This window comes from Syngnathus typhle, linkage group LG15 (genome assembly GCF_033458585.1).
Source record: "Syngnathus typhle isolate RoL2023-S1 ecotype Sweden linkage group LG15, RoL_Styp_1.0, whole genome shotgun sequence".
Classification (NCBI taxonomy): Eukaryota; Metazoa; Chordata; class Actinopteri; order Syngnathiformes; family Syngnathidae; genus Syngnathus; species Syngnathus typhle.
Genome location: NC_083752.1, coordinates 3,623,302 through 3,634,791, shown reverse-complemented (window position 1 = coordinate 3,634,791; position 11,490 = coordinate 3,623,302). Strand labels below are relative to the sequence as shown.

Sequence of the window (11,490 nt, the reverse complement as noted above, 5' to 3'; positions counted from 1 at the left end):
GTCACTTTTTTTTACCAATAAAAAAAAAAAGACAAGGCAGATGTTTTTTACAAAAAAGCCTGACAAAAAGCATGGTCATTTATTAAAACAAAAAAAGCCTTACTATATAAATAGATAAATAAATAAATAAATAAATGGATAAATAAATAGATAAATAAATAGATAAATAAATAAATAAATAAATAGATAAATAGATAGATAAATAAATAAATAAATAAATAAATAAATAAATAAATAGATAGACAGACAGATACATACATACATACATACATACATACATACATACATACATACATACAATTCAGAGTCCATTCTTAGTATTTTGATATCAAATAAAGTCTTTTAATGATCCATTCCACAGCTGGAGTTTTTATATTTTTATACATTTACAAACCATTTCAACTTCAACATGTTCAGCTCATTGTTGTATGTATATCATTCAGTATTATTTGACATCTTGTTGGAGCCAATTTAGTTTCCTTAGCTTAATTTCTTATTTTTGTTTTGTTTATTTGACAAAGCCTTTGGTCACCTGATCAGGAAATAGGCTGCTCCCACTTGGTAGTCAGTCTCAGTTAGATAAAGAAGGAAGATAATAGTGACATAGTTTTTTCCCGCTAAAAGGCCGCTTCAAGCTACTAGAAGTCTGCTCCAAGCTTGTCATTTTAGGAACTTGGATTTTAGAAAACAAACTTTTGTTTACTTCTTGGAACCCTTTATGTTGAAACCTTAGTTGAATTACAAACAATTTGGATTTGTACCTGTGTGCCACCTGTTTGCCTGCTTGCCTGCCATTCCCTCTCCCCGCTTTCCTTGCTTGCCCGCCTGCCTGCCATTGCCTCTCTCCCTCGGCCTGCATGCCTCCATTTTGGACATTCCACCTCCACCTTCGAAAGGGTATGAGCAACAGCTGTACACAGTGTTTTAAGATAAGCGTGTGACAAGAACTATACAACATCTAACCTTTTGAAATTTAAACTGAACTGAAACATACATACATAAATACAATTCAGTCCATTCTTAGTATTTTTATATCAAATAGTCTTTTAATGAGCCATTCCACAGCTGGAGTTTTTATATTTGTATACATTTACAAACCATTTCAACTTCAACATGTTCAGCTCGTTGTTGTATGTATATCTGAGCCTTCTCACGTAATTTCTTCAGAAACTGCATTCTCTGCTTTCTAAGCGAATGTCATCTGATGGTTTTTTGCAGGATGTTTAAACCTAAACCACTATTGCACTGAACTTGTTTGTAATTATAGTTTGTTTTTTGTCTAACTTAGGGTTCATTTAAAATTCAATCTTCAACAAAAAAAATGAGTTAGCCCACTAATCTCGGCACCATTGTTTGACTGCTTGCAAGCCAGTGGTTTAAAATTTAAAAATGCATGTAGACAAAAAAAAATAAAAATAACATGCCATACGGACATGGTGAATATCAAAGTGGATTTCTTTTTTTAAACAGTCTCACACTTAGAAGCTTATGAGCTGGACCGTGAAAGCCTTGACGGTGAGAGCTCACGATGTTTCTTGGGTGTGTTTCAAAGTTTCCCTCATCTCCTTCTCAAACTCTTCTTTGTACATCCTTCGAAAATTCAAGACATCAGCAAAGTGGCTGAGGTACCTCAGTGGTGATAGCCGATCGAATTCCAACGGCCCCATTCCCTGAAACACACACATGGAACATTGTGTTAATTTAAATAATCCAATTGCTGCATTCATTCATTCACTCACTGTGACGAAATATTGTGATTGGGTGATTAGATTAGCAGAAACTGGATCAACATCACGACTCAATTGGATCAATTCAAACTACAGCTAAATCCATTTTATTTATTAGATCTTAAAGTAACTTTATTGTAATTAAAACCAAACATTTTATTTCGTTTTTAATCATTTACATTGCAATGATAAATAAATGATACAAAATTTGTGTAATAAAACACTTTAATTAAAAAAAAAACTCTTAAATAAAAACTTAATATTGAGTACCACCAGTTCTTTTTTTTTTTATTGTAATGTCAATAAATTAAAAAAATTCTGCTACGGATAGTGAAAATGTGCAAACAGATAACACCCACGCCTAAAGGGTTTTGCAATTACCTCGAGCTGTCACCAGATGCTGGCTAAGCGCTTCAAAAAGAGGATCCAACATCATGCAGTGATAAGAGTGGAAGACTCACCCTGGAGTGCTGTAAGACGGCGGCGGGTTGATGTGAGACATTAATGAGCCCGAGGACATGGACAGGCCGACGGGGGAAACTTCCCGGCTCAAGCAGTTGGGAGATGAATTGGAAGAAACTGCGGAAAGCAAATCAAAATTTGTCAAATGCACCAAAGTTGCGTAACACATCGGACGTAAGTGAGAAACTTGCTCACCTCCGCCTGAAGCGAGCGGGCTGTACGGTCGCGACATTGCGGTGGCCTACATAAAAAAAATATATATATATATAGAATCTTTTTATTTTATTTGGACGGCCGGTGAATGACTGACTGACCATCCTGGAGTTGACGGGCAAGCTAGTGACAGGGCAGTAGATCCGCTTCTCCTTCTGGCGCCGGTTGCAGAACCAAACCCGGACGACCTCCTTCTCCATGGCCAGCTGCTCGGAAATCAGCGTGATCTCCTCGGAGTTGGGCTTGGGGTTCTGCAAAGTCACAGGATGGTCCCAGCGTGTAATTGCCGTAATGGTCAAAAGTCAATCAAATGTGCGACTCACGTCGAGGAAGCGCTTCTCCAGCGTGAGCTTGATGTTGGTCTCAATGCTGGTCCTCTTTTTACGCTTGCGGCCGTAGCCTTCCAGCAGCGGCGGCAGGGAGGCGGCGCTGCTCATGCAGTCGGAAGGGGAGTTCTCTGAAAGGTAGAAAAATGTTCAACTAATTTAGGGTTCATGGTGAAGTTTGAACACAGCTATGTCCCCATTTAAAAGGGTGTGCGCACTTATGCAACCACATCGTTGTTTATTTCTTATATTTACTTTTGAAAAGTTGATATTTTGGGGGTAAGAGGTGGAATGAAATTGGAATTTCAGTCTGATTTTTTTTTTATGTGGATCACAAAAAGTGGCATTTGAAGAGGCTTTTTCTAATCCCATGCAAATCTACCTGCGTCGCTCAGCCACTTTTCCAGCAGAGGTTTGAGCTTGCACATGTTCTTGAAGCTCAAGTTAAGAGCCTCGAAGCGGGAGATGGTGGTCTGGCTGAAGTCGTTGCCGTACAGCTTGCCCATGGCCAGGCCCACGTCGCCCTGGAATGCGTCACAACGGACTCCCGTCAACGTCTGCCCAAAAAGTAGCTCGGAATGGTTTTGGAGATGTATACCTGCGTGAAGCCCAGTTTGATGCGTCTCTGCTTGAAGGCTTTGGCAAACTGCTCCAGCTCCTCCAGGTCGCTGGGTTCTTCCTGGGGCGGCAGTGTCATTTGTTTGACCATCTGCAGGTGGGACATCTCCATGTGGTTGTCCAACGAGGGGCCCACCAGGCCCGAACGACTCATCGCCTGCAACGCAATTTGGTCACATTCATTTTCCAGGAATTTGGGTGATTTGACAGTTGGCAAATATTACAAAATGCTATTTAGGAGCAGTATACAAGAGACTCAGCACTGTCAATCTGATGTTGCTCAAATTCCACAAAAAAAAACCCTTTAAGCTCCCTCAATCTGAGCTCACCAAATGTTGCTGCACCGGATCCATACCTTAGTCATGTTTGATTAGACAAATGCTCATCGCCTTTGATAATTAGGATTTCCCATCATCTGTATGTTTTGTGTAGACTGGGAGGGGAGGGGGGGAGCATTAACCTGAGGAGTCAAAGCCAGGCCGGGCTGGTGATGCAGGACACCGTTCTGGTTCTGCCCCGGCAGCGACATCAGGTTCTGCTGCAGAAGAGCTGTGGTGGAAGTTTAGAACACAGGTTTTGATTTTAGTATGTGGGGTGAGTTTTTGTGGCGGTGGTAATCACCTTGATGACTGGGGAGGTTCTGGGACAGCAGGAAGGGGGACGGAGACGACAGGTGAGACGGGGGCATCAGGACCATGCCGTGCATGCTGTGCAGGGACGTCAGGTCCTGGTCGCCATGGCGACATGTTCAAATCAATGTAAACATGTTTTCTCATGTCTGGTCATTATTTCCATTTACCCCAGTCATGTGTGAAGCGTGCATGGACGGACTTTGCGTCATGTGACATGTCTTCAGTGAGGAAATCAGGTGGGATGAATCGTTGATGTCCTCGGTCTTGATCTGCAATAATTCCACACACACACACAACAAAAAATGACAAATGCTTTTAGGTCACGAGGGCATGCGAGTGTGTGTGTATATATATTCCTTCACTTCAGGACCAGTTTGGTCGCTATACAAGTTGCAACGAGTGACATACTCCCTCCCTTCAGGCGAGCCACTATGCAAATAGACACACACACACACACTACCACCACGCAGAGCAGCCTCTGAAAGCCGTGGCACCTCCTAGAGGGAAAAAAAAAATAACAACGTGGAAACAAAAATTCCCGGCTGCCAAAAAAAGTGTTTGGAGAAGTATCCAAATAGCTGCAAACTATTTGAGGTGATTCAGGAGTGCTGAGAGGAGCAGAGTCATTATTGACATGGGGGGTGTGGTGGGTGGGGTCTTTGCTGCTGGTTTGTCCTGAGGATGTTAGTTGTCCAAAAAAAGGAGTTTATTGGGCAAAGGCGCTGTCATTAACATGGATGCTTAGCTCCAACGGGCATTCTTGGATTTTGCAGTCCGCTTAAGGATTTGAATGAATATAAAATACTTACTGGTCGGTGGAATCCAGATCCTTTAAGCTCTGAAAGGCCAAGAAGAGAGTAAATATGATTCAAATGTTTTTTTGGACAGGTGAAATTTCACTCGATTGTATCTCAATGGGATTGCGCAATCACAACTGATTTGAATTCATTCGAAGGCAGACAGACGAACGGACGTGGATAGGTGTATACAGGCCACCGCGAGGATGCTGACGGACGAGGAGGAGAGTGACTTTCGTGGGTGTGTCGCTATTTGAATGTCAAATGGATGTGCGTGCGTGCATGCGTGACGGGAACCACACTAACGTGGCGTCATGCAAATACAGCAACAACCCCAACACCGGAGCGCTCGCCCCCACCGTGTCAAATGTCGAACCCCCCCCACCCGCCCCGCCCTGAGGACAAGCAGCCCGGATGGCAAAGTTCCAGTATGAAAATGACCATGAAATGCAAATTTGACTTTTGCTGACTTCTAACACACACACACACACACACACACACACACACGATTTAAAAAAAAAACAAAAAATAAAACATTTTTGGTAGATATTTTTTAACTTAGTTATTAAGTTATTAAGATTTTTTTTAAATTCCATTTGTTTTAATACTTCAGTAGAGTACAATGTAACAAAACAAAAATATAGTAAAAACTATTATTGAAAAAGATACATATAATCATAATAAATCATTCAAGAAAGCATTTTTACCAACAAAAATATTTGCATGATTTAAAGAAACTTATTGAGGATTTTATAATTTTAAAAAAGCTGACATTAAAATACTTTGCTGTTGTTGTTGAGAGTGATATATTTTAATGTTTGCGTTGTGAGGAAGAGCCACATTAAAATTAGCATCATAAAGGACATTAAAATTGAATATTGAAATGGGCGACTTTGGACAACACTGGTTTGAGTAAATACGAATAAATGTGACATTTGTTTTAAATGGCAATTAAGTTGACATGCATTTTTTTATGCTAACGTTCCTGACATAAGTAATGCCAAACATTTCCTCAGTTTTATCACATGGACCGCAGATCTAAATATTTTGTCAACTTACTAGACAAAAAAATAAAAAAATCCCAAATTTATATTAGCGAGTAGCGACAGTCACTTCATGCTTACTTGAACGTTTCTTACGTTGCAAGTCAACTCGGGTGTGACTGCGTATCTAAATAAGTATTTATTCATGTATATATCTCAGAGTAATCACACACCTTCGCTGGAAGCACTCCAATTAGGATAAAATATTTCCCCCCCAAAAAACTGAATGCAAACATTCTGATCAAAGACTTGATTAGCATGAAAAAAATTTTTTTGGAAAAACATCAATGCAATCCAGCCAGCCTTCACTCCAGGCGAGGGCTGGCACCTTTATAACGATTCTTTAATTATATTGGCAGAAAAAGAATACATATTTGTTCTTCCAAGCAGAGGGGAGGGCTCAATTCACAGTGTCCTTTTCCGCCATCTTCCACCTCGTTTATATTTTTAGTATGACTTTGAATGAATGGATCCCAATAACCTCTCCAATATTAATTTGATGTCTATTCTAAGAAATGGAATGCATCGATTCATTTTTCTGGTTCACATACACTTGGCCATTGTTTGAAAGGGAAGTTCTGCATTTCTGTTGACAGTTCCCATTTATTGTTTTGTATTTTGTTGCCGTCCTCAGCCGTGAGGCAGCCGGCATTTCTCAGCAAACAGGCCTCGGGGCCATCCTGCTATGGCGACCAACTGCCACTGTACACACACACACACACACGCGCAGAGACAAAGGCTCGCATGCCCGCAGCGAGTTCTCCATGGGTCAAAGGGATCCTTGTTTGGACACACACGTTTCTTTTTTATGTATTAACTGGGGCTTCACTAAAAGATGGGCATGTTTTATGTTAGCATGTTAGCGTTAGGTTTTGCTGTCACAAAATGATGCTTGGATTGTTTACGATCATGATTAATTTTCTTTTGTCTACTGTGTTTGTATTAAACACGTTCACGTGAACTTTTTTTTCATAAAATGAGTTTTTATTTTTTTATTTATAAATATCCTTTTGAAGCGACTATATTCCTTTCCGTGGTTATCCTCGTAATAGGTTTTAAAATTTGGAAAACTGGAACTTTTTTTTTTTTTTAATGAGTCAGTTTTACAGTCAAGCAGAAGTGCTGTGCTCCTTTTTGAAGATTTTTCTTTTCATTTCCGATTAAACTTGAGCAGGGCACGCAGGATTTTCCTCTATCACTACCTCCTCACCATAACCACTCGTGTCAATTTATTAGGACCATCGAGAAACCAGAAGCCTAATATAAATCCTCATTATAATGTCATAATTGTTTCACTGGATCTGCCTTTGAGGTGTCTACAAACAAACACCTTCCCCACTTTCAATTGAAAATTGACTTCATGAATAAAACGGTTAAACAGCATGCAAAATGACAATTAAAATAAATCACAGATTTTGAACCGGCGCTAATGAATTATTGATTGTGCGGCATGATTTTAGATCATTATACACCTGTGTATATATATATATATATATGTATATATATATATGTATATATATATTCATATACACACTGTATGTACCCAAAAACATGTACACACAATCATATATTATACTTAATGTATTAAAAATTCAATAATTCAATTGACTCATTTATATTTTATATTCAAACTACTCCCAAGAAAATAACTTTAGTTTCACACAATCCCGAATAGATTAATCATCCCGATAAATAGTTTAACGAATCTCGCCAATCGTCTGAATGAACGAGCGAGCGCGAGTTCATTTTGCGTATCATGCGGACAAAGAAGAGTGTAAGACGGCCTCACTTGTCTGCTCCCCCTGAGTGTCCGACTGCTCCAGAGTGTCTGCGCTCATCTTCCTGACCTGCGATAACAAAACACAATTCAGCTGATTTTCCTACATCATTTGGACAGGACAAGGCTCAGGAAAATCACCTACACTTTATTCTAATGAGCTCTCACCACCACCACCATCACCACATCATGTGCTGCTTATAATATTCATGGAAGGAGACTCCCAGCAAAGCACAGCAAAAGGGAGTCAGTCCATTTTTCATTTTGGAGGGGGAGAACCTTACCTCAGGTGTCTGTTTAGCGATGCAAGAATGCCAAATCCGTCTCGACAACTGCAACTAGTATGACTTACTTTGTCATTTTCCAGAGTGGAGGAAGGCTCACCTGTGCGGCGCTTCTGCCCGAGAGGCTCATTTGCATACATTGCGGCGCGTCCTATCGCGCTCCGCACGCTTTGCATAAAACAACAACGAGGCCTACTGCGAAAGCACACACTCAAGAGTCGCACTGCCGCCGACTTCTGTGCGAGAAAAACAAGACAAGTTGAGAAGTTTCAAAATCCATGGCGATATTTCTTTGCGTTACATGTTTTGTAACGAATCCTTCCTGGCAACAAGTGACGGGTCTAAAGTTTGAAAATAAATCAAGAGGGCAAACTTAGTCATGCACCTGGTGATTTATTTTAAAAACATGTACAAAGTTTTTAGTTTACATATGTTGCAAATGTCCTTTCCACTTTGGAGGCCCCCTACCTAAGCGGACTGCCACACAGCTAGCTTGTTGTTGATTCCTCCCGTTTGGAGCTCAAAGATGCTTTTTATTCCTACTCAGAGGAGGGACTTGACGAGCGCCACCATGTGGTCCACACCACACGCTACATCCACCACTTGACCGGGAACAGTAACCTGAAACCAGTAACACATACATTACAGTTACATTTTGTTTTCACTCAAATTGGACATCAAAATGTCTTTATTTGAATAATAATTGCATTTTTGAATGACTCTATTTCTATTTTATTCCAACATTTACGTATTTATTTAATTTGATTTGTTGACACCCCACCGACCCCTCCCTTACTCTCCATGGGAAGAACTGGTCGTCTTTTTTCCCGATACCTAAACATCCTCGGAGGTTCTTTCCCCACACGAAGAGCTCGCCACGATCTGTAACCATAAAAAAAACATTAAGTGAGCCGTTTATCCTTGCGTCAATTTGTAGAGAGCCACGATTTTACCGGTAATGGCAGCGAAGTGAGTGAGGCCGCATCGGATCTTGGTGACGGCGACAGAGGGGTTAAAGTCGGAGCGTCCAAACAGGGAGGGGGGGATCATCTCTGGGGAGCAGGACTCTGACAGCAAGGGGCCTTTCCCCAAAATCCCATACCCCCAAACAAATACCTCGCCTTTTTCTGAAGAGAAAAAAAAATACTAATAAGACAACCAGAAAAGGTCAAATGCAATATGTAGAAGGATTTTTTTTGTTTGGACTGACTAACCATTCAGAACAGCCACCTGCGTGCCTCCGCATGCAGCCTGCACCACCCGACCGCAGCCTGGCAGAGGCAGCCGACGAGGGGAGTTGATCTGGAAAACAAAGTTGGAGCCGTGAGGGAGGGGCAGGTTCCCGAGTAGCCCGGCTTGATTAAGTCCGTGATGACGCACAATGGTGAAAATTTATAGCACAGATTGTCAAATTATTATGACAAAAATATATTTACTTAAGGGCAGACGTAATCGTGCCCCATACAGTCTGCCTAGCAACAAAGCTGCAAACATGTGACAGGACTAGGGAAACAAATCCAGAGTGTAAACTGACTCGGAAAATTCACCAATGTTGGGGAAAAAAAAAACCACAAAATATTTCCGGCACTATGGTCATGCTCACCTGGGTGGTGTCTGTGACGGAGGCCAGCTGAAGGTATTCCGAGTTCCCCCATCCATACAGTTGCCCGTCGTCGGACACGGCCAGGCTGCAGTCAGCGTACGTGCTGACCTGCTGAACCTTCACACCCGACAGCTCCCCCAGCACCTCGGTCGGGGTAGAGCACACCTTGTGATGCCCCAGACCTACAAGCACCGACCTCATGAGTGTCCTCATTATGAGAAGCTGTACAATGATGGACGTAGAAATCCAAACGGACCCGTCTGCCCGTCCGCTCCCCACCCGCAGGCGTAGACTCGTCCCGTCTCCGTTAGAAAGAGGCTGTGGTCCTGTCCGCACGCCACCTCCACCACGCGGCCATCCACGCCTTTTATTTTGTGAATCATGTGACTTCCGCTGTGAAGAAGCAACCAAACGTCAGCTTTGGAAAAACGCCGGCATTTTTTGCAAGATGCACACCTGTAAGCTTCGTCTTCCACGATATGTCGCCCGCACTGGCCGTAAGCGTTGTTCCCCATGCTGAACACTGAGAGGGACGCACGCACAACAATCACTCAAAAGTATGATTGCAAGAAATGATTGACAGCATCTGAATGCTAATTAACATTCACACGAGGCGGTGACTGACCTCCCTCGCGATCGGTGAGCACGAGCGCGTGCGCTCGTCCACATGACACCTGCGTTACGCGGGTTTTCTGCGGTTCTCGGAGCGGCAGCTGTACAGGCGACGGCTCCAAGACGTAATCGTAACTCTGATCTGAACACACAAAATGGATGAATTATGGATGATTTGTTTGTGCACGGCGGAAGGGGATTCAGAATCTTACGCCGATTGCTCTGTGCGCGCTGAAAGCCGAGCTGCGAGTCCTTGTTGAGGCCGGCGCCCCAAAGCTTGGTTACATCTTTAGTGGCGGACGCCAGGAGAGTGAAGCCATAACCGCAGGCGGCAGATGAAATCTGAAACAAAATAGCGCCACTATTTACACAACTGCAGCTGGGGGCAGGATGTGTGTATTTGTTCTTACCTTGTCTTCTGTCTCCAGTCGGTAAGGCGTCAGCTGATACTTGCGTGGCTTCTTCCTGCCGCTGTCGGGGCGCACAAAGCTGGGGATGCCCAGCGCTCCCGTGAAGCTGAAGCCCCATACAAACACTTTGTGGCTGGGTTTCTTGTGCTGACCCACGTACTGGAAGACCGGGCTGCTGCTGCCAGGTTTCTCCTGCGGGTTTGAAGCGTTGCTGAAGGTTGCGTGGCCGCCAGAATAGAATTTAAGGGAGGAGAAGAGGCGCCGTCGAGCTCGTGGAAGAGACATGATGCTCAACTGCAAAACATCAATTAACAAGGTTCAACAAGCAATATGACCTGCTTTGTATATAATGCTAAAGATTTATATCAGAAATAACATAACACAGCGGTTTGAGCTTCTTTTCTACAAAAGCACGCTCACGGAACACGATAGACTTACTTTCCACCTTTCATGTGTTTTATTCAGAAAACTTGATTAAAGGATCAAATTCTCCAATGGGATCCTCGCGTGTTTATTTACGTACCGGCACATTCAACCAGGAAGAGAAATGATTCTAATTCCGCTTTCGTTTCTTCTTCGTCTCATCTGTGTTGGCTCATGAGTGAACGATTCGTTCAGAACAACGAATCATTTCAGTGAACGAGAGTGAACGAATCACTAGGCGTTAGTGACTAAGCTAGGGTTAGCTCTTTTAGTTTTCCTTGCTCTCTTGGGAGCTTAAGATCAGGGGATGCTTTGAGAATAGTTGTCAATTATATAAATTAGAGATGTACTTTTATTATTATTAATTTATTCTCATAATTCAAATTGAATAAAAATGGAAAAAAGTAGAAAACCCCTTAGATTTAATAGTTAGCTATCAAATGGTCATTTCATCTGAGTTGAGCTCCAAGCACCGTGTGTCTGCTAGAAGACAAGCAGAGACAATAATCCTTTAAGAGGATCACCTTTGGAAGAAGGTGAACATGGGGATGCGTGGTGCACAA

The 11,490-nt window shown here is 42.3% G+C and overlaps 2 protein-coding genes across 4 annotated transcripts; both read right to left on the bottom strand.

The window, feature by feature from the left end:
• Positions 1–320: 320 nt before the first annotated feature.
• On the bottom strand, positions 321–8,111 carry pou2f3 (POU class 2 homeobox 3). The gene is made up of 13 exons (XM_061298513.1): positions 7,980–8,111; positions 7,608–7,665; positions 4,788–4,816; positions 4,146–4,247; positions 3,968–4,073; positions 3,807–3,895; positions 3,327–3,503; positions 3,111–3,252; positions 2,726–2,859; positions 2,504–2,653; positions 2,385–2,430; positions 2,189–2,306; positions 321–1,670 (listed from the first exon to the last, which is right to left on the bottom strand). Exons 1-13 carry the CDS (start codon positions 8,013–8,015, stop codon positions 1,631–1,633), a joined length of 1,227 nt encoding a protein of 408 aa, XP_061154497.1. The 5' UTR covers positions 8,016–8,111; the 3' UTR covers positions 321–1,630.
• Positions 7,985–11,098, bottom strand: rcc1l (RCC1 like). 3 transcript variants are annotated; one of them, XR_009718083.1, is made up of 12 exons: positions 10,943–11,083; positions 10,505–10,798; positions 10,307–10,436; positions 10,108–10,236; positions 9,939–10,005; positions 9,739–9,875; positions 9,483–9,664; positions 9,094–9,181; positions 8,833–9,006; positions 8,676–8,761; positions 8,348–8,500; positions 7,985–8,112 (listed from the first exon to the last, which is right to left on the bottom strand). XR_009718083.1 is itself a non-coding variant. In XM_061298512.1 (11 exons), exons 2-11 carry the CDS (start codon positions 10,787–10,789, stop codon positions 8,423–8,425), a joined length of 1,356 nt encoding a protein of 451 aa, XP_061154496.1. In that variant the 5' UTR covers positions 10,790–10,798; positions 10,943–11,083; the 3' UTR covers positions 8,253–8,422. The 3 variants fall into 3 exon arrangements, 2 of the variants coding, with proteins under 2 accessions (XP_061154496.1, XP_061154495.1); XM_061298512.1 differs by lacking the exon at positions 7,985–8,112 and having other exon boundaries at positions 8,253–8,500; XM_061298511.1 differs by lacking the exon at positions 7,985–8,112 and having other exon boundaries at positions 8,355–8,500; positions 11,028–11,098.
• Between the last annotated feature and the right edge of the window lie 392 nt (positions 11,099–11,490).

Bases quoted from the DNA above. Each gene is read 5' to 3' on its own strand.
- pou2f3 (XM_061298513.1), bottom strand. From the start codon at position 8,015: ATGCAAATGAGCCTCTCGGGCAGAAGCGCCGCACAG. The intron at 2,654-2,725 runs GTGAGTCGCACA...GTGACTTTGCAG, and splicing joins TGGAGAAGCGCTTCCTCGAC to AACCCCAAGCCCAACTCCGA. The intron at 2,431-2,503 runs GTCAGTCAGTCA...TTTTTTATGTAG, and splicing joins TGCCCGTCAACTCCAGGATG to GCCACCGCAATGTCGCGACC.
- rcc1l (XM_061298511.1), bottom strand. From the start codon at position 10,789: ATGTCTCTTCCACGAGCTCGACGGCGCCTCTTCTCCTCCCTTAAATTC. The intron at 9,007-9,093 runs GTTAGTCAGTCC...TTTTCTCTTCAG, and splicing joins GCAGGTGGCTGTTCTGAATG to AAAAAGGCGAGGTATTTGTT. The intron at 8,501-8,675 runs GTAAGGGAGGGG...TACTGGTTTCAG, and splicing joins ACCAGTTCTTCCCATGGAGA to GTTACTGTTCCCGGTCAAGT.